General features: G+C 43.4%; 2 protein-coding genes across 7 annotated transcripts in view; one reads left to right on the top strand and one right to left on the bottom strand.

Moving 5' to 3' along the window:
* ago4 (argonaute RISC component 4) overlaps positions 1-3,633 on the bottom strand; it is a 41,644-nt gene extending 38,011 nt beyond the window's left edge. For all 6 annotated transcript variants that reach the window (XM_038966030.1, XM_038966032.1, XM_038966033.1 and 3 more), the window contains exon 1: positions 3,449-3,633. In XM_038966030.1, the coding sequence (XP_038821958.1) occupies positions 3,449-3,467 (19 nt within the window). In that variant the 5' untranslated portion in view covers positions 3,468-3,633. The remainder of the gene's footprint in view (positions 1-3,448) is intronic.
* Positions 3,634-4,294: 661 nt separating this feature from the next.
* On the top strand, positions 4,295-21,292 carry LOC120022161 (claspin). Its single transcript, XM_038966025.1, has 23 exons — positions 4,295-4,534; positions 5,234-5,354; positions 5,638-5,996; positions 6,095-6,235; positions 6,462-6,597; positions 6,764-6,866; positions 8,338-8,897; positions 9,174-9,350; positions 9,529-9,683; positions 9,937-10,139; positions 12,607-12,659; positions 12,862-13,052; positions 15,168-15,786; positions 15,878-15,938; positions 16,753-16,822; positions 16,905-16,999; positions 17,530-17,688; positions 17,948-18,069; positions 18,197-18,318; positions 19,221-19,347; positions 19,472-19,548; positions 19,716-19,877; positions 20,904-21,292. Exons 1-23 carry the CDS (start codon positions 4,511-4,513, stop codon positions 21,021-21,023), a joined length of 3,957 nt encoding a protein of 1,318 aa, XP_038821953.1. The 5' UTR covers positions 4,295-4,510; the 3' UTR covers positions 21,024-21,292.
* The last annotated feature ends 4,548 nt before the right edge of the window (positions 21,293-25,840 follow it).

Here is a 25,840-nt window from a genome sequence, read left to right as displayed (position 1 = left end):
TGTAGACACTTAAAAAACATTTGTCTTAGGCCTAGACATTCAAGATTCAGAACATATAGAGAGAGGGAAAGGGGAGAGTTGAGTTTATCATGATTTAAGGCTGGGTGCAAGGGAGGGAGGGCAACGCTTACTGCTTTTGTCAACTGACAACGAGCGGGCTGCCGGGGTCATGAACCCAATGCACCACAACGCTTCAGTTAGCAAGTGAAGCCCGAGGGGGACAATCAGGACCCTCCCTCTGCTTCCTAAAAACACGCTCCATACATGTCCTCATCCCCCCCTTAAAACACTTCACTCGCACCCTTCTTCTCACACCACGTCCCTGTAATACTAACTGCGACGGGACCAACCACAACAGCCACGGGGATACACGGTGTGTGTGTGGGGGGGGGGGGGTTTAAAGGTGTGCATGTGCTGTAGGTAAGGTTCAGAGAGAGGGATCCCAGCAGGTGTAACAGTCAGGTTGGGTCAACCCGACTCACCCACTTTCACCAGAAACAGCACCGGATCTATATATAGCCCCCTCAGCTGCTGCCTCAGGGCAGTTGAGAGGGGCTGTCAGTGTGTCACTGTGTGATATGCCTGGACCCTTCCCTTGTCCTCAAACCTACACCAGGTCCCTCCCTGAATGGGGGTCTCACACTGGTACCTCAACTATGGATTCAAGTCTGCAGCAACAACCTGCAGGGCTTGGCTGGCTGTCACATGCACTTCAGGCAAATTGCCCCTGATCAAGCCCACTGCCCACGCAAATGAATGCATTGTACATGGTCACGATGTGAGAATTTGGCTGCACCGTGATTCTTAGGTGATCAAAGCCAATCAGCGCCAATCTAAAAAAATAAAAAAAAGCCAATTGGTTACCGTGGTTGCACTGCACCAAATGAGAATGCTATCAGAGAAAGCAGACCACTGCCAAAACTGCTGTCTGGTTATTTGATAAATGTGAGTAAATTACTGAGCATACCCAGCTTAAAATAAGGAGCACTGGTTGTTGACCTACTAATGGTCTAAATTTACATTTTAAGGTGATTTATGTAGTAATGGAAAGGTGTAGTATGTAAAAGTCTGAAGAGTAACAGTGTGGCCAACAGTCTTAAGCCTAGCGGTTGGGAGACCCAGGTAAAGGCAGTAGGTTAGGGTTTGTGGTGGTAACAGATACAAAACCACCTTCAGTCATGGTCAACATACAGGCCCGACTACCATGCTTTTACTCTGGTGCAAGTGAGAGAATGGGGACGGGCTTAAACCTGCAGACATGATGCACTGGGCTGATGAGTCAGTAACGACATTGACCATGAGGGACGTGCATTCACCTGTAAATCACCTGGATTACACAGTGGAGAATAGAGGGGCCTGGGGACTGCTGGGGCACATCAGCCGTTCACAACCAAAAGACGGGATAGCTCGTTGCCAGCTCGGCCCAGATTATGGATAAACTAAGGTTAGCCTACCAAACACGCCCACCTGCTGTCCTTATAGCAGCAACCTTGTGAAATGCAAATTTTATGTCCTACATTTCTTCCTTTGTTTATGGTGGGTTTTTATGGATCATTCTGCAGCAAAACTAATTCCCCCCAGGAGGATAATTACATTTTATACCCAAACAAGCTTTCGTGTACTGTATGTGATGATAAACAAGCTTTCGTGTACTGTATGTGATGATAAACAAGCTTTCGTGTACTGTATGTGATGATAAACAAGCTTTCGTGTACTGTATGTGATGATAAACAAGCTTTCGTGTACTGTATGTGATGATAAACAAGCTTTCGTGTACTGTATGTGATGATAAACAAGCTTTCGTGTACTGTATGTGATGATAAACAAGCTTTCGTGTACTGTATGTGATGATAAACAAGCTTTCGTGTACTGTATGTGATGATAAACAAGCTTTCGTGTACTGTATGTGATGATAAACAAGCTTTCGTGTACTGTATGTGATGATAAACAAGCTTTCGTGTACTGTATGTGATGATAAACAAGCTTTCGTGTACTGTATGTGATGATAAACAAGCTTTCATGTACTGTATGTGATGATAAACAAGCTTTCATGTACTGTATGTGATGATAAACAAGCTTTCATGTACTGTATGTGATGATAAACAAGCTTTCATGTACTGTATGTGATGATGCTCAGGGAGATGCAGCTGATAAGGTCTGAGGCGGTTATTTAGGTGTACTGCATTGCAATGATTTCTAGAAAAACTAGTAGGTTCTATATAACATGGAGGAAAGTTACATTGCTACAACGGAGGTTGAACAACCATTAAAGCCTTCCACTATACCATAAAATGCAAATTAGACCATTATATATGCCTATGCATAAATGCCCAAGCTTGTGTGTGGATGTAGCCATTGTGTCCACCAATTCCACCTAAAGTGACACTTAACATTTGTATGGCAAACAGGAAATTGAGAAGAACGTATATGCTTGTGGTAGTAAGTGACAGCATGAGTTTCATTGCTGGAGAAAATTGTTCCTGTAAAATCAGGCGACAAAAGGGTGATATCCCTTTTAATAATAATAGGAATTCACACCAGCTGCATGAAAGTTATTTGTATATCAGGTGTGAAAGAACCATACATATTGGTAAACTGTCAATTGGCAGTGCAACATCCCGTGTGTGATATCCTTTAACTCAACTAGTAGCCATTGCGTCACAGTAAAATTGGTTTTGTTATCGTACGTATGGAGTACACGATCTACTCAAAATCCAGGCTCCATTCCATGCATGCACGGGAGCATGATAATTTACTCCCAGGCGACCAAACCACTGACAGAAATCCAAGAAAGCATATCAACACGTTTTTAAAATAATGTACTGCCAACTAACAGTCAATAATATTTAAATATTTCAGGGTGAACAAAGACAGTGCTGCAGCATTGTAACGTTACTTAGCGTCTCTCGTCGCGTTCAATAGGTAGAAAGGAAGACAGTGTGTCGATTGCACAATTACCTAGCTACTAGGCTTCATATTAACATTTTCTAAAGCTATGTGTGCATACGTATTTCAACTGGAATAGTTTTAAACGTATCATAAAGCTGAAAAAAATTGCGTGTTTGATGATGAAACGACATGCTAGATAACAGACACACGACACGGAAGGCTTTGGTTAAATCCCCCCCCACACACACACACACACACACACACACACACACAATGCCGTCTAGCCCTAGTATCGAGCAGCGCGTTTCAGTTAGAAAACCAGCAGCCGAGATTGACGAAAACAAGATCTCTCGTTTTGTCTTGCATAACATGTGTTCATCAGGCTGTAGTAGTCACCGTAAGAACCTGATCTCCGTTGTATTCATCTTACACACGTTGGGCCTGATATGCTCGTTTGTTTTTTCTCTGTCGTCGAGGCCTACCTACAACCACGGTCCCCAGTTGAGCAATGAATAGGGGCACACACTCCCGACACCGGATTCTCATATCATATTCTTACCGGGTCCGAGCGCTTCCATGGCCGAGGGCTCTCTCTCCGTCTCTGTCCCGGCCTGGCGGCTCCGTACCGACACTGAAATTGGGGGCGGTATCGCGAAGCTGAGGAGGGCTAATTTAAGAAAGGGAATATAATGCGTAAATGTCCAGCAGTGTTGTGGATGCGTTGTCTTCTGAGTGATTTAAAACAGATCCTGTAGATTTGGAAATGAGCATGCGCTAGGAGGTGCTATAAATTAATTCTGCGCTTGCGCAGCAGTATCAAAAGAGCACCACCCATGTACAGTTATGGTTAGTACACTACTCCACCCGATTAGACAACATACCTTTTACTGTAAATGTGACTCATAATACAACAGGTTACTAAGTCATAGTACAGTACTTAAGTAGCTGTATCTTACTTGTTTGTCATTAGACTATACATAATTGCATCCCCTATCTCCAGATCATCTTGCTACATTTCCCCCAAACTCTTGTTTATCTTACCCAGTTAAACACTCATTGTTATTTTGATTCCACTTACTTTTACTAACTCAGTTGACAATATTTTCTTGACATTGCATTGAAAACAAAATGTACATTATCTGTGTTAGAAAATAAAATACTTAATTAATAAACTGGCCTGCCCTGTTTTTGTCGTGGAGTGGGGGTGGACATGTCTGGTCAGCTGTGTGACCGTAGATTTACCAATCAAATGTTTTTGCTCTGTTATTGGCATAACCACCATCCAACGATTGGATGAGGGTGGACATCAATTTTGAGTATCATCCAATAGAAAAGCACAACGACAATGACTGACAGATGTAAGGATAGACTATCATTGTCAGCGCGCGAAAGATAAAACATGATTAAATCAGAACAAGAACAAGCGGGAGGGAGAGAAAGCTAGCTAAATGCGGATCAATAACACCATTTAATTTTATTAGGCAACAATTTTTACTTTTTTTCCACCAATAGTACTGTCTTATGGTCGGAAAGAATTCGGAACGGAAGTCTTGATTTCACGGTTTTAATGCAGGTTCACTGCAAATACACAAGTAAAAGGAGGATAACGTAACTTAATAAGATGAGTGTGGTGATCTCTCAACAGGTAAGAAATGTATATTTTCAAATTGTTAGTTACATGAGCTAGCTAAATAAAATACATAGTTAAACTTTCAACACATTAAACAAACGTTAACAAGGTTAATTTTGACTAACATTAGGTGGGGATTGATTGAGTCCGCCATAACCCCATGCTAGTTAGCTCGCTAACGTTAGCTCGCTAACTTTACTTGACTTGTTACTGATTGAGTTGGATTAACTAGCTAGCAATCCTCGTCCTTAGGCTAGTTTGAACGACTGTTTGTTAGACATTTGCATAGGGTAACAATGTGACTTTGTAAACAATTAACATTGTGTGAACTGTAAACTATTCTAGCAAGTTTTCTATGCTATGTGTAACATTAGCCACTGTTGAATGTCCAGCTGGCTAACTACGGTAACCGTATGCTCTTTGTGGCAGCTGAGAGAGAAGGCGCCACAACAGCCATTTGTCGACCCAACATTGAACAACAGACAAGCATCACATTTAAGCAAGCAAGATCATTCACCTACATTTACAATAGTTTTTCTTCACATTTCAATTTTTCTATGTTTACATCAGTTATACTTATGTCTCGTCACTGGGAAGAAGACAGACCATGATTATTTTGTAGGAAAAAGAGAGGGGCATAGTCACCAGCATGGTTCCCTCAAACAACATAAACATTAGGTGAATTTCTGTCATTTCCCCCCCCCCTCTATCCAGGCACTGGAGCTCCCTGCTGAGGAACCAGTAGCCGAGAGTGATTCAGACAGCGGGATGGGCTCACCAGTGGAGGAGCTGCAGATTGTTTCTGAGATGATTACCAATACTGTCGACCCACAAGGTATAGTGACGCAACAAAACGGGTGATCCGTGCCTAAACAGATCACCTGACCAGAGCCCCCTGTTAATGTAAATAGACTGTTCTGGACTGGGCCATTTGCTTCGTGATAAGCAACAATGGATTGTCTTTGACTTTAGACTATCCAACCACAGTACTTGGCAATTCAACTACCAATGCAAACTAACCTACTTACTTTAGTAGGAAATAGTTTGCTTTGTGACGTAAACGGAATACCACCCTTCCCGCATTTAGTCATTAAGATGGCTTGTAATATTTTTCCCAGATTCGGATGATGACATCACAGTGAACCGGCGGTCCCGTTGTCGGAAGGCCCTGAGAGACAGTGATAGCGAGGAGGTGGTGCCTGAGATGGCAGAGGCTCTGGTCCTGTCAGCATCCAGCGGAGATGAGATGGAGACTGCCGAGGAAGAGGTCAAAAAGGCAGAATTAAAGAGCAAGAAGATATCCCGGATTGCCCCTATCAACAGTGATGACAGCGCGCCAGAGGAGGAGGAAGAGCTGGTAAAAAAGGATGTGAAACAGAAGGAAGGGAAGAGAGAGAAGAGCCAGAGACACAGAGAGAAGAAAGAGAAGCGCAGCAAAGCTGTGGAGCGACTGAAGAAGAAAGAGAGACCTGAAGAGGTGAGAGGTTGCGTTATAGTGACAGTATAAAATTCAGAGTTTTGACTATTTTTCTAATGAAGTAAAGACTCCTTTTCCCATCACTCTCTGTTTTGTAGGAGACCCCTTTGCCCCGTGCTCTGAATGACAGCGGCTGTCTCCTTGGTGACAATGACCTATATGACGCTGGTCTGGATGATGATGAAGAGTCTCTGGATGCCATCAGAGCAGCAGTAAAGCAGAAATCCAAGAAGCACAAGGTAAGAGCAACATTTAAAAGTTCTATCTGTAGTTCAGGAGTAGGTGTGAGGTCACTAAAAAGCACGCGTATGCCAGAAATAAATCACACAGGATAACTTTTTGAATGTGAAGTGGTTTGTGAGTTCATTTGAGTTTATGACTAATCTTACATAGCTTTGTGTCTGTATATTGTGCTGTGCAGGCAGACGATGTGTATCAGAACTATGCTCTGTATCTTTTCCTCAGGAGCTTTTATTTGATGATGATGAGGGAGATGATGATGAGGCTGGACCGAAACAGCGTCCCCAGGAGAGGAAGGCAGCTCGAGCCAGCAAGGAGGCCATGAAGCAGCTGCACAGTGAGACACAGAGGCTGGTCCGAGGTCAGTTTGTTCTTACGTGCATATTACAATAGCGTGTCCCTATATGAAGTGTATTGCCCGTGTTCCACTATGCTTTGCCTCTACATGGCTTGCTACACACTTTTCCTGTGTGGCTTCTATTGTCCAACCCAGTGTTTCTTGTTGCATGTTCTTAATTCCTTTGCAGAATCCACTTGCGGGCTGCCCTACCACATGCCTGAGCCCAAGAGCATCGACCAGTTCTTCAAGAGGAGAGCCCGACCTGAGGGTTCTGCTATGGCACTACTGAAGTGAGAAGACATTTATCTACCAGGATTTCTTTACTTCTACCTGCTTTGTCTTTGCAATTACTGAACTATGCTCATCTAGTTTTGTCCAAATAATTTAAAGGGGCAATCTTATATACCCTTTGATTCTTTAAGAATATAACTTATAAATGCCTCATGAGGTTTGTTCAGCTGTCGTACCCTATCAGAACCAAAAATAGCTTGTTTAACTCCTTTGTTTGTGAACAAAATCATTGTAAACAAACACTGTATAGTCTCAAAACATGGTTAAAACTATAATTTTATATAGGTGGGGAAAATCAATACAGTTACATATCGCAATATTATTTCCGATGATGTTATATCGATAGTTTTTAAAAAACTATATATATATATACAGTACCAGTCAAAAGTTTGGACACGCCTACTCATTCAAAGGGTTTCCTTTATTTTTACTATTTTCTACATTGTAGAATAATTGTGGAAACATCAGCTATGAAATAACATGCATGGAATCATGTAGTAAACAAAAAAGTGTTAAAAAATCTAAATATATTTTATATTCTTCAAAGTAGCCACCCTTAGCCTTGATGACAGCTTTGCACACTCTTGGCATTCTCTCAACCAGCTTCATGAGGAATGCTTTTCCAACAGTCTTGAAGGAGTTCCCACGTATGCTGAGCACTTTGTTGGCTGCTTTTCCTTCACTCTGCGGTCCAACTCATTCCAAACCATCTCAATTGGGTGGTTGTCTGTTGATTGTGGAGGCCAGGTCATCTGATGCAGCACTCGATCGCTCTCCTTCTTGTTCAAATAGCCCTTACACAGCCTGGAGGTGTGTTGGGTCATTGTCCTGTTGACAGTCCCACTAAGCTCAATCCAGATGGGATGGCGTATAACTGCAGAATGCTGTGGTAGCCATGCTGGTTGATTGTGCCTTGAATTCTAAATAAATCACAGACAGTGTCACCAGCAAAGCACCATCTCCAGCTCCGTACTGCATCGCGCCTGCCAAATTTTGTAACAATGTGCAAGGCTCCGTATTAGCTCCGCATTGACATGATTGGTTGACGGTAGGTGGGGACAGGAGGTATAAACACACACTCACTTCCTTGACAACTTCCTTCACAACAGCTCTGCTTAACAGCTCTGCACTGCTCCACGAAGCGCAAGAAGTATGAATTCCCTGACTTCTGCAGAGGCCTTATCCCTGTAAATGCTGCACGGCCAATGCGGACGTCGTATTGACCATGCGTCTCCTTTTAGTATCGTGATAATATGGTATCGTGAGGTCCCGGGTAATTCTCAGACCTAATAGGCGGTCAGTCCTTGCATCCATATCTCTGTCTATGAATTTTAATTGTTACATTTCTCCTGCCCTATCCCTCAGCTTTTTACCAAAACAGTGGTAGGGATTCCATTTTGTTATTGTTTGAACTCCAGATGGCCCCTTTTAAAGCATATAAACCCTTTTTATTTGTATTTATTTTTTAAGGTCTGCCAAGTATCATGACTTGATAAAGGAGGCAACCCCAACACCTCCTCCCCCCAACCCACCCAAGGAGTCCCAACAGCCCTCAGCCTCCCTGGACCCACCCTCCACCCAGACCCAAGCTCTCTCCCAGCCAACGGCCACTTCCTCCCCACACCAGGAGAACCACAGCAGGGCAGGAGAGACCTCTCCAACCCAGGAGCTCGACGGCGATGAATTCCCACTACCTGAACTGGCCGCCATTATGCAGGGGGCTAATATTTCAGTGTTTGGTGGTGCTGAAATTCCACCACCAGAGTCTATGGAGGCTGGACCCCCAGAGCAGAACCAGGCAGAGCCCTCTGACTCTCAAGCCCAGGAGATGGAGGTGAAGGCAGGGGATTGGGATGGAGCTCAGCCGCTACCTGCTCCAGCCAGTGTGCACCCCGTAGCACCAGCAGTCCCAAAACTCAAGAAGGACAGGCTGGCTAGACTGAGGGAGCTGGGGGTGGAGCCCCCGCCTGTCCCCAAACTGTGTGCTGACGATGGGTCCTTTGATCCGGAGCCCTCTCAGGTTAACCCAGGTGAGAGCATCACAGCAAATGTTCAGCTCCTTAATGTCAGAGCTCTATAGCACAGTATTTTCCAAATGGTGGGTTGGGGTTTAAAGCCTTGTGTTTTGATGCATGCTTTTGTACAAGTTATGTGGCACACAAAAGGATTTTGGTGGGTCACAACACAAGCACACTGTATTGTGGTGAAATGGGTGACCTTGAATGAATTGGGTTGAGGAGAAACCCAGTCAAGTTGGTTGTGATGTTATGGTCTTCTGTAGTTAACCTGTTTGTTTCCCCCCTCAGGCGTAGAGGCGTTGAAGGAGCGTTTCCTACGTCACGTCCAGCCCGTGGCCCGGCCCAGAGGGGAACGCACCGTGCAGCTCAGCGTCATCCGTAAAGACAGCAGCGATGAGCTCCACCATGACACTGTCACCACCACCATCAGGGAAGAGGAGGAGGAGGCTGCACACACCGCGCCTGGTACAAACACCATCTCACACACACGTTCTCTCTAAACCTCCACACACACACACACTTGCTAAAGAGGCATCCCATACCATGCATAGCAAGCCACACATATATTTCCAAATGTCTTAATTTCTCTGCCCACTGGCTGCAATATTCTTTCCTAACCAGTCTTGTTTCACCCTTTCCTCAGGTGAGAAGCTGACCAACCTGAAGTCCCGTCTGCAGCAGGCCATGGCCGTAAAGAGACGGGAGGATAGAGAACGCAAGGACGCCCTCCATCGCCTAGACAACGAGGACTGTGGCGAGGAAGAGGAAGAGGAAATGACGGATTCCGAGGGGGAAGAGGTAAGAGTGGATCGGCGGCTTTGACCTTCTACCCCCATCCTCAGGCAGTCTTGGGTTGCGTGTCAGTGCTTTCCGTACACTTTTCACAGTGATGCTCTGCGATGGGAACCAACACATTGAAGTCCAAAACATTTTTAAATGGAAAAATTAGAATAAAGGTAATAGAGGGAATGTCTTGTCCAATTTATGGTAATGGAACCATTAATTGTGTGGGTGTGTTTCGGAGTTTGTCAACCTGTTTGTCTCTCCACAGGGTGTAGATGAGCTACTGGGGGGTGGTGATGCTGATGATGAAGATGACGACCAGGATGACGATCAGGAGGAGGGCAGCGCGGCACAGAGGGGTGTGAGGAGCCCCTCCCCGTTAAGATTAAAGGGTCCCTCTCCCCCACCAGACTTGCTCAACACAGACGGAACCCTCATGCTGTTTGCGAGCAGCTCCTGCTCGCGCACGGGGTATGTGTGTGTGGTGCTGATATTTGGGAGTCTCGGCCACGTACATAGGCTGACAATACGTGGCCTTCAGATTGCAGGCCTGCATAAGGCAAAGTAGCACGCGATGTAGCGCTCCATGTCGTTGGTCATGGGCAGCCTTGTTGAATGAAAAGGGTAGTGCCAGATGTCAGTGTCCTCGACTCCTTCTCGACTGTACTGGATTCAAGTAATGTATTGAAAAAGTGTGTAAGCCAGTGTTTAATTTCGTCAACAAAAGTAGTGACTCAAATATTCATCTAACACAAATATTTCTGTGGCAATTGACGAGACTATAACTGACTAAATAGACTAAATTATTTTTAATTTCAGTTGACTAAAACGAGACAGATATCTCCGACTGAAATCTGACAAAGTGGACTGGACACGAGTTTTTGGCGAGATTCAGAACTTGTCAATGATGAGCACAATTAATATTAGCAGCAGATATGCACAGGCTTTTTCAGCAATGGGAAGATAGTGCCTCACCTGGCACACCAGCTGGCGAGCTACCGGGTAGCAAGTGACGCGTCTGTGGGCAGACGCACCACACAGAACGCACTGCAACTTCCTTTCCAATTCTACACTTCATTTCTGTTCATGTCATTTACTTAGGCACAATCTGTCAGTCAAATAAAAATCAACGTCGGATCGTAATGACACTTCAACACGTCTGCGTTTGTGCATCACCTGCATGTGTGCAAGACGAGTGGTCAGGTGCTCAAGGAGAGAGCGAGACAGTCGGACATTGCTGCAGCAGGTAGGCCTAGCCTATAAAATATTCATAGAGAACTAACTAGGTAGCCATTTCAAGGCATATCTTGTACCCTTGAGTTAAATGTTTAGCTGTTATGAGCATGTGTTCATGTTTTCGTCATGTCCCCAAGAATATTCCACCGACACTCGCAAATAAGGCCATCCAAAGTTGATTTGCGCCTCGACAGCGTCAGCGTCACTGACAGCGTCATTGCTCAAAATGGTACGCGGCATCATCTGGTTATGTGTGCAACCAAAGTTCAACATTCACCTTCCATTTTCTTTCAAGCCCTCTACACATACAGTTTGATGCATAGGTTCAATAAATCCAACGTATGCACCACACAGAACGCACTGCAACTGCCTCTGCGTCGCAACGGTACAAGGCAAATGCAGTGTTCCAATGGAAATCAATGTACTTCTAGTGTACCAAAATAGATGCACTGTCTGTGTGATCAAGACATTACTTTTTTTATCAATTATTTTTGGTGAAATTATTGATCTTTTGAATTTTAATTTGTAGCCTCGCTCAACCTTTCCCCGCTGCATTTCTTAGCCAGGTTTTGTAGCCAAGTCTCTCTTTTCCTTAGAGAAAACGGCTTGATTCTAGCTATTACCGTTCAAAAGATATGATCCATAATAGCAGCGTTTTTGTTTCTTTCTATCGTGCATTTTGCATTTAAAAAAAATCTGTTCTAAAACTAGGCTACTTGCGGACTGGACCGTTAACCAATTCATTAGGCTACACACTTGTTCATTCATTATACCTCATTAGCTAGCTATAGCTAACAACCTGGGGGCGCGTTCAGCAGGACGCAATGTTTTGGAACGTTGTTAGAAATATGCTATGTAGAACAAAATGGAATTTTTATCTTCAACATTCAAGAACGTTTTGCAACTTACTGTTTCCCAGGTAACATTACCAGTAGCCGATATGCAAACATTTGGTGGCACAGAAAGGAAATGGGATAGCAAACAAGTTATTGACAAAATTAATCTTGCCACTACACTATCTGACTGGGCAACTAACTCTTATTTTGAGTTAATTTGGACCCAGTGACTCCGACTTGAGTGCTTGGACCAGGACTCGCGCACTGGGACTCAAGATTTAAGCCATAGGGACTCGATTCGGACTCTAGGTTTTGTGATTTGACTAAATCACTGGGCGAAACGATCATTAGCTCCCATTCTACTTTTGGACAGCAATGTGGCTGCGACATCTGAACCGGTTCATAACAATGGCAGTGACGTGACGGAGGTGCAACCCGTAGTACTTTAGGGGACCATCTGGTGATCTGTGACCAGCTCGCTCTCGCAGCGCAAGATAATTATCACATGGCCATATAATTAATAATTATGATATATTCTTATGTTTGTCATATTTCTGCTGTTGGGAGAGAATAGAATGTTCTTCCGAAAAAGTTGGTAGGACAAGGCTATGTATGTTTGTGCCCATAGAAGTCAGTGGTTTATGTTTACTATAGGTTAATGAGGCAATACTAGACAATCATTATTCAAATGACAAAAATGTGACTAAGACTGAATGATATTTTAGTCAAAATGACTAAGACTAGACGACATCTAAAATAGAGTACCAAAATGAACACTGGTGTAAGGTAAGTGTATATACTAAGTGAGTTAGTAAGTGTGTGTGTTATCTGTCCCTCCAAGTTGTTACATTTTGTCTTTCTTACAGAGATGGTGTAAAGAGGACAGGGCCCGGTGGTCAAGACAGTTACACAAAGATGGGTGAGTAGACTGCACATCTCACTTTCAAGTAAATTGTCATAACTATGCTCCTTCATAAAATACTCTCAAATCCTTGATGGAATCAGGTGTCTCTTTTCCAGTCTATGTAATAAAAAAAATTGGTGGGGGCTTATGGTTATGAAAAAGGGAAGTTTCACTGGTAAAATTGTATTGCAAGTTCTATGTCTCTTTTCTACTACAGAGGAAGAAGATTCTCTGTCCCTGGCCAAGGACAACAGTCACAACAGTAGTTTTGAGCTGCTGGGCTCCATGCTGCCGTCCTACCAGCCTGTCAACCGCAGCACCACAGGAGGCAGAGGCCTGTCAGCCAGAACCTTCCGCTCCCCCTCACCCTGCTTCTTCAGACCCAGCTTCCTGGGATCTGCCTCCAAGGTGAGACGCTGACAGTGTAGGGGGGGTTTATATCCTGTATGTCTAGGGCGCTGTGTTTTCCTAACCACTGTATTACAGTATAAAAGTGTCAGAAGAGAGCCAATCGTAACCACAGAGACCCAAGTATGCATGTCTCCCAGTAATGCATGCGTTACGTGAATTCAATCAGGGAACGCGGAACGATTTTGACTGGGGGTGCAGTGACCTCCTATGTGTGCTTGCCAATTTGTTTCCATTGGGCATGATAGTAAAGACTAATTTAACTGTAAAAAATGTATTGCATTTTAATGTGTCATGAACACAACCAGGCATGATGTTTCATCTGATAAACCACGTTTCCGTCACGACCGCTGTGATGGTTTGGTACCTTTTTTTAAATGCTGACAGATCATTTGTTTGTTCAACATGTGATCTTTGTCGGTAAAATTCATTACGCGAGAAATGGTGGTGGAAACGCCTTTGCGCAAGTATTGATATAATAACCATCATATGGAAGTAAACTATGGTGTGTGAGGTCCTCCCACTTCAACTCAGGAAAGCATGCTGTTTATTAGGCTACAGATGAAATAAGTTATGATGAACCTCACAGGGTGGTGAAGGTGCACGGTGACGAGCTTGATGCCCCTTTCAATAAATAAAGAGGGTCTTATTCTGGTGACATGGCGATTGATGCTTGACTGCCATTTGACAATCTAAGAATCATTATCCATAATAAGCTTATCTCATCATGTGACCTAGCCTACCCACACTGTATCTGCGAGCTGTTGGCTAGAGCGCACTTGCAAAGTCCACAGTAAGCACATTTTACTATTTAACGCAACAGTTTTTGTGACAAACTATCGGTCTAGTTGAAAATGCGATGGAAATACATAACTTTTTTTTTTTCAGTACATAAACTTTAAAGTGGATAAATACATTGTGTGCACTATCATTCACTGATTACACCACTGGTGGGAAAATGCGCATATTTTCTTTATTCAGATTTTAGACTATTTGCATGAAACTCTGTCGCCAATTAGATGGACACCTAGCTACTGTCAAATCACTTAAGAGTAGGCTACCTGTGTGCGTTCGATCCACTCTATAATGATTCCAGCATCTGAAACAGTGCGCGCACCTCCATTTTGATGAACGGAAAGGGCGCCTATTAACACCGGACGTGTAATGACATTCAGCGACTATTAGGCACACATGTAGCCTGAATTCATTGATGCCTCCACTGCTGTTCGCATGCGTCACTGTCCCAGACAGTTGTCTCAGTCTACTTTCACCCTTATTTTAGCGAGGGGGGGGGGGGAATTTTGCATATAATTTCCAACATTTTGTAGGCTATTTGTTGACTGGCTTAGGCCTGCAGCTACTAATCTCTCATTACTTGTTGCCTTAGGAGACAAAAAAGCAGAGCTCACCAGAACAATGTAATAAATTAATAGAATGAATGTATCAGTAATAGTCCTAAACCTAATCTAGTTGACATTGGTAAAGTTTTGTCTTCCATTTCTGCTCACAGAGCAAGGATGTGTAGCGACCGGGGCAAATCTGCAATAGCCTAACTCAACAAAATAAACTGTGAAAGCTTTTCCCTTCAAAATGTCTAAATGATGTAGGTTTCACCGGTTTCAAGGGAATTAAAAGCTGTGAAAACGATCCAACATGAATCTGATTTAGATTTCAGTTTGTCCTGGATATATATTTTTATGTGGTTGGAATAGCCTACTGTCAGCTTTTGTCACTGACAAAGGCCGCACGTTTGCACGGTCCCTAACTGTGCATTCTCTTTCTCTCAAGATGCTGAAAGTCATATTTCTCCACTCCTATTCCCAAGACTAAATTAACATTTGGTGTATCAGTTTACTGCATGAAATCCCATTATATTAGGCAACATGTGAGAGTAATAGCCCTACAGTCAGTGTCTATATTTCAGTTGCTACATTTAGGCTAAAACTTCTGTGTCCAAATGTGTATTTTTAGTTCAGATGAGCAGCAGCACCCCTCCCCCAAACCCCTACAGACATGTTTATTGTTACGTTAGGATTCAGAAAGGCAGTTTCTATAAATGTTGAGACTGACTCCTTTGAGACTCATCCCCAGTATCTCATCCCCTCCATCCCACAGAGCTCAGGGAAACTCTCCGAGCCCTCCCTCTCGCTGCCCGTGGAGGACTCGCAGGACCTGTACGCTCCCCCCTCCCCCGGCGAGTCTTCTGGCCCCCTGGGGGCCCCGTCTCAGGGTCGATTCTCTCTGGAGGAGGACTCCCAGCTCCTGGACGCCGACGGCTTCCTCAACGTGGGGCCCCGCACTGGCCCCCCGCGCTCCCACAAGAGGCAGCTCCTACTGGCCAGCCTGGATGAGAACGCTATGGACGCTAACATGGGGGAGCTGTTAGGAATGTGCTCTGGGGGGTTTGGGACTGCCAGAGAGGGTGGAGTGGGGGGGCTTGGGGCCTCGCAGGAAGATGAATTGTTAGGGCTGTGTTCTGGAATGTTCCCTACCACACAGACGGAGGGAGCGAAGGAGAGGAAGAGCGAGGGAGGAGTTAGAGGGCTGGGGGCGACTCAGGAGGATGAGCTGCTGGGGCTGTGTTCGGGAGTGTTCCCCACCGCACAGGCAGAAAGGGAGAAGGAGGGAGCGGAAGGGAGGAAAAGGGAGGAAGAGAAGATGGAGTTGGAAATGGACCGAGACGATGACATGGATCAGCTGCTCGGCCTCTGCTCTGGGAAGTTTACTACTCAAGGTAAGCGTGTCTCCCAACTATTTGGTGTATGACTGGGTGATTGGGTGTAATAATGTTTTGGTTCCATTCCTCTCAATCTCTCTCCGTATAGGTGTCTCCCCCTTGCGATCCAACTCGAGCTACGCCCCACACTCCTCAACTGCGGAAGACCGGTAAAAAGAGCTAGCCTAATGTTTTTTAGACTCAGACAATCACTGACTCCAGACATTTAAAATGGAATTCAGCAATATTAAATGTGTTGTAATTTATTAGAAAGTTCATTTATTTGTCCAAGTTATAAGACAAAATGTAGAAATTCGTATTTTCCTGCACAGGAATACCACTGTCTGTGTGTTGTGTGGTGCTCGTATGTCTAGTCTATGCTCTGTGCAGCCGTTAGCGATAATGCTAATGATAACCTTCTACTCTACTGGTAGATTGAAAGGCTTTTCCAAAAACCTCAATTAAATGTTAACTACAAAGTAGCCTATACCTACCTGGCAGAATGATATCATGATTATTTGCATTAAACCAGCCATCATTTATTTTGCTACAGAAACACTGCCAACCGAACAACGCTTTCTGGCTGGTGTGCGTGCACATGCATTAAAAACTGTGCACTACACCTACAATTCAACATTTCTTAGATTTTACCACACCTGAAGTTTTCTCCTGATGTAGTTTGAGCATTGTTGTGGATTTAGAACATCCCATTCTTGTTTTTCTTTTTCTTTTAAGTGATTTTGGGGGGGGGGGGGGGGGAATAAAACAAAATCAGGCAAAAAATATAACAGATTTTTATAGGGCCCTAATATTGTATCTGATGACTAATTTACCTTCTCGGTATCAATAAAGTTTATTCAATTCAGGAACGGAGTACTATGTTATACTTCTTGTACTTACCACTATGATATACTAAGGCTATACATTCAAAGAAATCGAAAAGTTGATCCCTGTAAGGCTAAATGCGTTTCTGTGCGGTTTCAGTCGAACAAAACTGGTGGAAGAGGATTGTGAGTTTCGACTTCTGTCAGACGTGGAGAGCCAGAGTGAGCAGGTAAGGCACACGCGATCGCACCTTTGCGTTGATGACGTATACCCCAAACAGCTAAACTAACTCCTTCCTCCTTTCCTTCCAGGAAGACGGTGATGGCGACGAGGATGAAGAGAACGAGGTAGAGGAGGAGGAGGAGAGGGAGGCTGTGTTTGCACCCCGTCAAGGAAGGAAGAAAATGTATGTAGAGAACTCTTCCTGAATGATGAATTTGAACAGCTCAAGTTTGTCACATGCACAAGTGCAGTGAAATGCATTTGGTGCTTGCTTTTTCCTGACAATGCACTTATAAATATCAGTAGTACTATAAAAAATAAAGGTTTAAGTTGAGACGTCTGTTGGGTTTCCTTGACGGTAGAGCCTATTAAAAGATGAGCTCAAAGACAGCATGGCACAGAAGGCATTACATACCACCCTGCATACAACACAATTCTGTTTTGCTTCGGCAAAGAGGATATGGGATTGATTATTTTTATAGTATTTAAGACAACATATCTCTCCCAGTGCCTCTACATTCACCTATACCTTAGTCTGCCAATATAACTTTAGGTCTTAGGATGAGTGTCTGTCGAATGTCCTGTTTTGAAAAGGAGCTCAATTGCACAAACTCTAAACCCCTTTTATGTATCAGAATGCTGTTTCCGCACAGAAGGTTAGTTCAAGCCCACTTGGTATTCATGTCGTCTGGTTGTGTTTTCCGTTCTCTGCAGGCGCATGGCAGAGTTTGTGGACTCTGAGGCTGAGCTCTCAGGTAGTGATGTCGGCAGTGAGGATGAGGATGACGGTGAGAATGAATATGAGGAGGAGGAGCTGCTGGACGAGCTGCCGTCTGATGAAGAGCTGCAGGACCAGGTCAACAAGATCCACATGTATGTACTGACGCAAATACCCCCACCCCCAAAAAATAACATTCTAAATACCTCCGGGGGAAAAAATCGAAGACCTTCTATAGTCAATACTATTACTATTGGGTTAACTTAACAAAGCACAATGTGCTTTATCTTCATAGGTAATGTTTGGTAGTAGAGAGGTTTCATTTGTTCATCTTTATTGAAAAAAGCAACCAATCATATGGTGTCTGTGAATATTTTTTTACCCTAAAGCTTAGTGTAACCTGCTCGTCTACAGGAAACAGGTCCTTGACGACGACAAGCGGCGACTGCGGCTGTACCAAGAGCGTTACCTAGCCGACGGGGACCTGCACTCAGACGGGCCGGGCCGAGCTCGCCGCTTCCTCTGGAAGAACATAGGTGGGTGTGTCCTGAGTTGGCGTCCTCCTACGACAGATATCCTGCTTTTCTGTTCCACATGCTTTATTCAACGGTCGTGTTTTAACCCAATGCTGTCTCTGTTTTTGTGGTGCTTTTCTTTCATTAGACGATGGCTTTGACATGGACGGAATGGGGGTGGAGGAAGAGGATGAGGAGGAAGAGCTGGACCATGCAGAGCTGCAGAGGAGGAAAGAGAGGCTGGAGAGGGAGCAGTGGCTACGAGAACAGGTACATTTCATGTACAAAAGTATGTGGACACCTTCAAATTAGTGGCTTCGGGCTATTAAAGCCACACCCGTTGCTGACCGGTCTATAAAATTGAGCACACCGCCATGCAATCTCCATAGACAAACATTGGCAGTAAAATGACCTTACTGAAGAGTACAGTGACTTTCAACGTGGCACTGTCATAGGATGCCACCTTTCCAACAAGTCAGTTTGTCAAATTTCTGCCCTGCTAGAGCTACCCCGGTCAACTAAGTGCTCTTATTGTGAAGTGGAAATGTCTAGGACCAACAACGGCTCAGCCGCGAAGTGGTAGGCCACACAAGCGCACAGAACGGATCCTCCGAGTGCTGAAGCGCACAAAAATCGTCTGTCCTCTGGTTATAACACTCACTACCGAGTTGGAGTTGGGGGATTCCAGGAGAACGCTACCTGCCCCAATACATAGTGCCAACTGTAGTTTGGTAGAGGAGGAATAATAGTCTGAGGCTGTTTTTCATGTTTCGGGCCCAATAGTTCTAGTGAAGGGAAATCTGAAGGCTACAGCACACAATGACATTCTAGATGATTCTGTGCTTCCTACTTTGTGGCAACAGTTTGGGGAATGCCCTTTCCTGTTTCAGCATGACAATGCCCCTGTGCGAGCTAGGCTTAATCGCCCAACCAATACTTGGTCATGTAGTGTATGTATAGCATATGGGTGTGTGTCATTCTATTCTGTCAGGGGAAACTCACTGGGAGCCAAATGGAATGAAACAGGGAGGCACCTACTTGAATTTGTCCAATAAACTTGTATTCGTTGCTAAACGTTTTCCTACGGTTTGGAATAATGATTACTCCCCTGGTTTGTATTCTATGTCGTGTGTGTGGTCCTCATGTTTGTCTAACTCCCTTTGACTTTCTAGTCAGATGCTAAGGCCAAGAAAGGGGAGGACGTTGACATGGATGAGGAGGAGGAGAAGATTGGAGAGGAGGACAGCCAGTTCATGAAGCTGGCCAAGAAACTGACCGCCAAGAAACTACAGAAGAAAGGTGAGCTGACGTACAAGCGATATGAGATAGATATATATATGAAAGATTACTGAATTTCTCAAGAGTTACTCTTTTTAACCCTCCCCTTATTTCAATCCCTCCGTCTTTCTGTTTTGTTTTCCAGAGCTGCCTGTTGCACCCCAGGCGGACAGAGAATTCCTAGCTCAGAACCCCTTCCAGAGACCTTTTCAACCCACCATGGTCAGTACCTTCCTCATACTAGTCTGGACTGGTGGTCACCCTCTCTCCTCTAGTGTGACACTTATGATTTTCACTGTTGTGTAATCGGAGCCTTCTAAGAATCTTTACTAGATGACTCTGCCTCTATGACCGTTTCACCTCCATTTAACCTTTGAACCCCACCTCAGGTGAAGAGGGGCTCGTTGCTCAGCCAGCCCCGCTCCGTCCTGCAGAAGCTGGCCTGTATCTCTGAGGGGAACCCGCTAGCCCCCCGCAACACCCGAGGGTTCGTCTTCCAAAGCCTATCGCCAGAGAAAGAGGCCTCGGCTGCAGAAGCCCCCAAAAAACAGGCAGGTCCAACCATGGAGAGAAAATATAATGGTGTTATGTAATCCTGTGGGCCTAACGCACACAGTTGGATGATAGTTGGTCAGTATTGTAGCTACAACCGTGTGTAGTGTTTCAGTAAACATGTTTTGTTTTTCTTGAAAGCCTCATTCCTTTCCCAACAGTTATTGTTTTTCTATAGAATAAAAACGTGCATTACACTTTTAAGAGCATTTAGTTTCTTCTCGAGAACTTGTGACAGTTTGGTTATTACTGTACTTGTAATTCTAAACATGGTAACTTTGGACTGTAGTGTAGTAAGGATGTCTGACCATAGGGTGGTGCCAAAAGCCCAAGCTGTCAATGTTTCCCTTGTAAAAACTGTGTTAGTGCAGTCTTTGTTTGACTAGAACCATTGCTCGCTCTTATCCATACCTTCTTCTTTTTTTTACTATGTTTACATATACTGCAACTCGGTTTTTAGCTGAAAATGTGTACAACATGACATAATCCAAACTGGATCTGTGTGGAATATCTATATTATTGCATGTATAATCTCTGAACCGATCAGGGAAGACGCAGCGTCAACACAATTTTATTTTATCTCAGGGCATTGACATTGTCTTTTTTAAATTGGCTCAAATTTGTATTCATCATGATGACATTTTAATTTTAATTACAATAAAATGATGCCGGATCATGCTAACCAGGTTAAGACTTTTGGGGAGTTCTGTTTTAAACTGAGGCTTAATTGATCTTTTTAAATAGCTGTAGTACTGCGCCGAGTCATACAGACGTCCACAAACACAGCTGGACATGTATAATTTCTAATGGGACTCCACGCTGGCACCAAAATCTCCCAAATAATTACATTCCAGTTAGAAATTAAGAATCCCTAAATCGGAATGTTATCGTCATGGGGCGTTTGCTTCTAACGTGGTGGAGAGTTTGTTGACAAGCTCTGTATATCTCTGACAAGTTCTGGTCCATTATTTTAGCAACAGGAGTCATTTACGATATTTAACTCTGAATATCTCTTTATTTCGCAGCTGAAGAAGAGGGGACAAATCAAGGTTTTGGCCCCGGCTGCTAAGCGGCCATGTCGAGAAAACAACGCACCAGCAGCCAAAGGACCCCAAAGAAGTATTTTCTGTTACCTGGAGAACTGAGGTGCCTGACAATTGTGCCTGATGTGCTAATCACACACACGTCCAGAGTGTGTGTGCTACCTTATAAAATCTGGTGTCAACAACATTCACACTTTCTCCCGGGAACCACATTGACACTTGATTGTGTCCTACTTAATTTGTGTCCTGAATAATTATTAGATTTTTTATCATGTAAATAGAATGGGTTTGATTTTATATATTTTTTTGCGGTTTTTAAATGTACTTGTTTTAAGTTTGTAAATTAAAGCGTGTTTTACCACATGCTCTAATATCTGTTTTATCCTGGTGTGTTCTATTCTACTCACATGCAGGTTGCTTGTAGGTAAATAGAGGTACAGTGCCTTCAAAGTAGTCCTACCCCTTGACTTATTCCCCATTTTGTTGTTACAGCCTATTTTCAAAATGGATTAAATATAATTTTCTCTCACCCATTTACACACTACCCCATAATGACAAAGTGCAAACATGTTTTTAGAAATGTTTGCAAATTTTATTGAAAATGAAATACAGTAATCTAATTTTACATAATTATTCACATCCCTGAGTCAATACATGTTAAAATCACATTTGGCAGCGATTACAGTGTAGTCTTTTGGGGTAAGTCTAAGAGATTTGCCCGCCTGGATTGTAAAATATTTCCCCTTGTTTTTTTTATTCGTCGAGCTCTGTCAAATTGGTTGTTGATCATTTAAGTAAAAACTGTAGATCGGCCTCAGGAATATTCACTGTCTTTTTGGTAAGCAACTCCAGTTGTGTTTTAGGTTATTGTCCTGCTGAAAGATCAAATTTTATTGTTCCCATCACATGGTTAGCGGGTGTAGCGAAATGCTTTTGCTTCTAGTTCCCGACAGTGCAGTAATATCGAACAAGTAATCTAACAATTCCCCAACAACTACCTAATACACACAAATCTGAAGGGGTGAATGAGAAAATGTATATATGGATGAGCGATGGCCGAGCGGCATAGGCAAGGTGCAATAGATGATATAAAATACAGTATATACGTATGAGTAATGTAAGAAATGTAAACATAATGTAAAGTGGCATTATTTGAAGTGACTAAAACAAAACGACTGCATAGTTTCCTTATGACTCGAAGCGAGGCGACCATCTCCCAGTGTCTGTTGAAAAGCAGACTGAACCAGGTTTTCATCTAGGATTTTCCCTGTGCTTAGCTCCTTTTTCTTTTTTTTATCCTGAAAAACTCCCCAGTCCTTAATGATTAATTACAAGCATACCCATAACATGATGCAGCCACTACTGTGCTCGGTAATGTTTGTGGCAAATCCAATAAAACACTGAATTTTATTGGAAATATTTTGCAGTATTACTTTAGTGCCTTGTTGCAAACAGGATGAATTTTTTGTAATATTATGTACAGGTTTCCTTTTCACTGTCAATTCGGTTAGTATTGTGGAGTAACTACAATGTTGATCCATCTTCAGTTCTCGTATCACAGCCATTTTAAGCTCAAAATGTTTTAAAGTCACCATTGCCTCATGGTGAAATCCTTGAGCGGTTTCCTTCCTCTCCGGAAACTGAGGTAATACTGGGTGTATTGATACACAATCCAAAGTGTTATTAATAACTTCACCATGCTCAAAGGGATATTCGATGTCTGCTTTTTTTCTTTATTTACCCATCTACCAATACCCTTTGCGAGTCATTGGAAAAATTCCCTGTTTTTTGTGGTTGAATCTGTGTTTGAAATTCACTGCTCGACTGAGGGACCTTACAATTATCTGTATGTGTGGGTATAGAGCGGCGGAAGTCGTTAAAAAATCATGTTAAACACTATTACTGCACACAGAGTGAGTCCATAGGGGCTCCCGAGTGGCGCAGCGGTCTAAGGCACTGCATCTCAGTGCTAGAGGCATCACTACAGACCCTGGTTCGATTCCTGTCTATCACAACCGGCTCTGATTGGGAGTCCCATAGGGCGGCGCACAATTGGCCCAGATAGGGTTTGGCCAGGGTAGGCCGTCATTGTAAATAGGAATTTGACTTGCCTAGTTAAATAAAATTAATTAAAGTGACTTAAGCACATTTTTACTCCTGGCTTGCCACAACAAAGGGGTTGAATACTTATTTACTCAAGACATTTTAGCTTTTCATTTTTTATTAATTTGTAAAACTTTGGAAAAACATAATTCCACTTTGACATTATGGGGTACAGTGGTGGAAAAACTACCCAGTTGTCATACTTGAGTAAAAGTAAAGATAGAATATTACTCAAGTAAAAGTGAAAGTCACCCAGTAAAACACTACTTGAGTAAGAGTCTAAAAGTATTTAGTAGTAAATATACTTAAGTATTAAAGGTAAAGGTATAAATACTTTTTAAATTCTTTGTTAAGCAAACCAGACGGCACAATTTTTTAATATATATTTATCATTATCCAGGAACACACTTCAACGCTCGGACGTCATTTACAAACGAAGCAAACGTGTGGTTTGTGTGTCCGCCAGATCAGAGGATGTAGGGACGAACAGGGATGTTCTCTTGATAAGCGTGTAAATTTGACAATTTTCCTGTCTTGTTTAAGCTTTCAAAATGTAGCGAGCACTTTTGGGTGTCAGGGAAAATGTATAGAGTAAAAAGTACATTCTTTTCTTTAGGAATGTAGTGAAGTAAAACTAGTCAAAAATATAAACGGTAAAGCTCAGATACCCCCCCAAGAAAACGATTGCATTTTTTACTTAAGTACTTTACACCACTGATGGGGTTTTTGTGTGTAGGCCAGTGATGACAAATCTCAATTTAATCCATTTTAAAGTCAGGCTCTAACACAACATGTGTAAAAAGTCAAGTGGTGTGAATACATTCTGAAGGCACTGTATCTGACTTTGCTACGGGTGGAATCCTAGTTGGAGAAATGCCCCTCCCACCACACTAAGTTTTGTACAAATTTTGCATCGATGTCAGTAGAATTGTGCGAAAGTTTAATTAACATACTTATCGCATACTTAAATGTGTCCCAAATGTCACACTCGCTCTCTGCACCTTCATTTTGCTCAGTTTTACCTTGGCTTCAGAATTCAAACAATAGAATGTTAGTTGACTCTGACTGAATCATAACTGTTGCCTATAGACCTCTGTCCCTTATTACTTCCAGCCATTCTCTGTTGACCTCTAGGCTCAGATAGGTCCAGTTAAGATAATTGCAGTTTATAATCTAATGATTATGATAAGTGGCTAATAATAGGATCTCGTTAGGAGTACTTTTAATGACCGCTTTTATTTCTCCATCTCATTAGTCCATGGTGATTTAGCAGCAAGTCTCGGGGTTAGGGGCTGCAGGAAGGCTCATTACACAACATTAGGAGCAGGCATAGGGGCTGGAATGAACCCCGTGGATACCCTCTTAGCTTTAGGCGGAGATGTAATCCTGGTTTTGTTTATTCAGTCATAACATTATCCCAACTCCCAAAACAAGTCCCCCTCGTTTGAAAGACGGGGAAATATTATGTACATTAAAAAAAATGTGGGCCCTGACCAGCCACAAAATCTAAAGGAAAAGCTTTTATTTTACTCCCAACTAAGAGGAGGCTAGAATAATTCACCAGAAGCATGAGATCTTTCACTCTCTGTGATGCTTCCCAAGGGGTGGAAAATCTAAATGTGAGGGGGTTTATTTGATTTACTTTGTCTTGGCTCATTGAACGATCTCTGTTCGAGAAGAGAGAGCTGTAGGTCCACTCTACTCTGGTTTTCTGTACTGTATCTGCCGCTATGCATTGTGGTGTTGTGAGCTGACGGTATGGCCATGGGTCATTCCCCTTGGCCACTGTCACAGTAAGGACTGGTGTTGCTGGAGATGAAGCAGAACTGAGGGAAGTGGGTCATTACTCGGGGCTGTGTAAAACATTTTTTTTTAAATAACAAGGTCTTATTCACTAGGTAAGTCATGCTCTTTTTATTAAATGCCTGTGTTGTGAGATGGGTGCTTATGAGTTGCCTCGGTTGCGCAATAACCGACGCACAATATTTATTTAGCGCCCCGAGGGACCTCGCGGATGACCCTTCGTCTGAACATTTGGTCCACATGCACCGCAAAGCATGCTCTGTTTCTATTTTCTGGCCCTGTTGCTATCTGTTTCTCTATATCGGTGTCCTGCTCCACGGTTCTGTGTTCGGTTTTGGAAGATGGAGATGATTTTGCATGTGATGAGACCGCGGGCAGCCGTGTTTGATGTATTTTTCATGCGCTTAGGCTACTATTGAACGATGGGGAGGAGGGGACAGCCTGGAGGTGCAGCACTTGAATGGGGATGTTGTTGAAGTGGAAAGGGGTTAAGGGGGGGTTGGGGGGGGGGGCGTACGCTCTTCTGCCGCAAGCGACAGGAGATGCGGAGGGAGTATACTTGCAAAGTCTGTCTGATGTGCCACACCTCCTACCCGAAAACACACTCGCACTCAACACAGGCGTTCTCTCTCTAATCTAATACCGACAGATACAGTCACCAGTTTAATGCAACAAATGGCAGTCTGTCTCCCTTGACACAATTATGAGAATGTGTTATAGGTTACATTTGAGTAGCCTAAACAAATATTCGTTTGTGGTATATACTTTTCTGGTCGTACTTTCCCTTTAAAAAAACTAAGATATGGTGAGACATTCCAGTGTAATTTCTGCAGCACTCTACTTTCTGCTCACCTCTCTGCATTTTCCCGTTCTACCGTCCCTGCCCAGTTTAGGAAGTGAGTCATTTGGGTAGGCAGGCTAGTAGTCCGTTCTATCAGAGCGCTAGAAAGAGTGGATGAGAGAGCGAGAGGGGAGGGGAGGGGGGGGGGGGTAGTCGCAGATAAACATCACAT

The sequence above is a fragment of the Salvelinus namaycush genome, chromosome 27 (assembly GCF_016432855.1).
Source record: "Salvelinus namaycush isolate Seneca chromosome 27, SaNama_1.0, whole genome shotgun sequence".
NCBI classification, from domain to species: Eukaryota; Metazoa; Chordata; class Actinopteri; order Salmoniformes; family Salmonidae; genus Salvelinus; species Salvelinus namaycush.
This window is presented reverse-complemented; position numbering and strand designations above follow the sequence as displayed.

Coding starts and splice junctions, on each gene's coding strand:
- LOC120022161 (XM_038966025.1), top strand. CDS start 4,511: ATGAGTGTGGTGATCTCTCAACAG. Junction 4,535..5,233: donor GTGTGGTGATCTCTCAACAG/GTAAGAAATGTA, acceptor CCCTCTATCCAG/GCACTGGAGCTCCCTGCTGA. Junction 17,689..17,947: donor CAGGTCAACAAGATCCACAT/GTATGTACTGAC, acceptor GCTCGTCTACAG/GAAACAGGTCCTTGACGACG.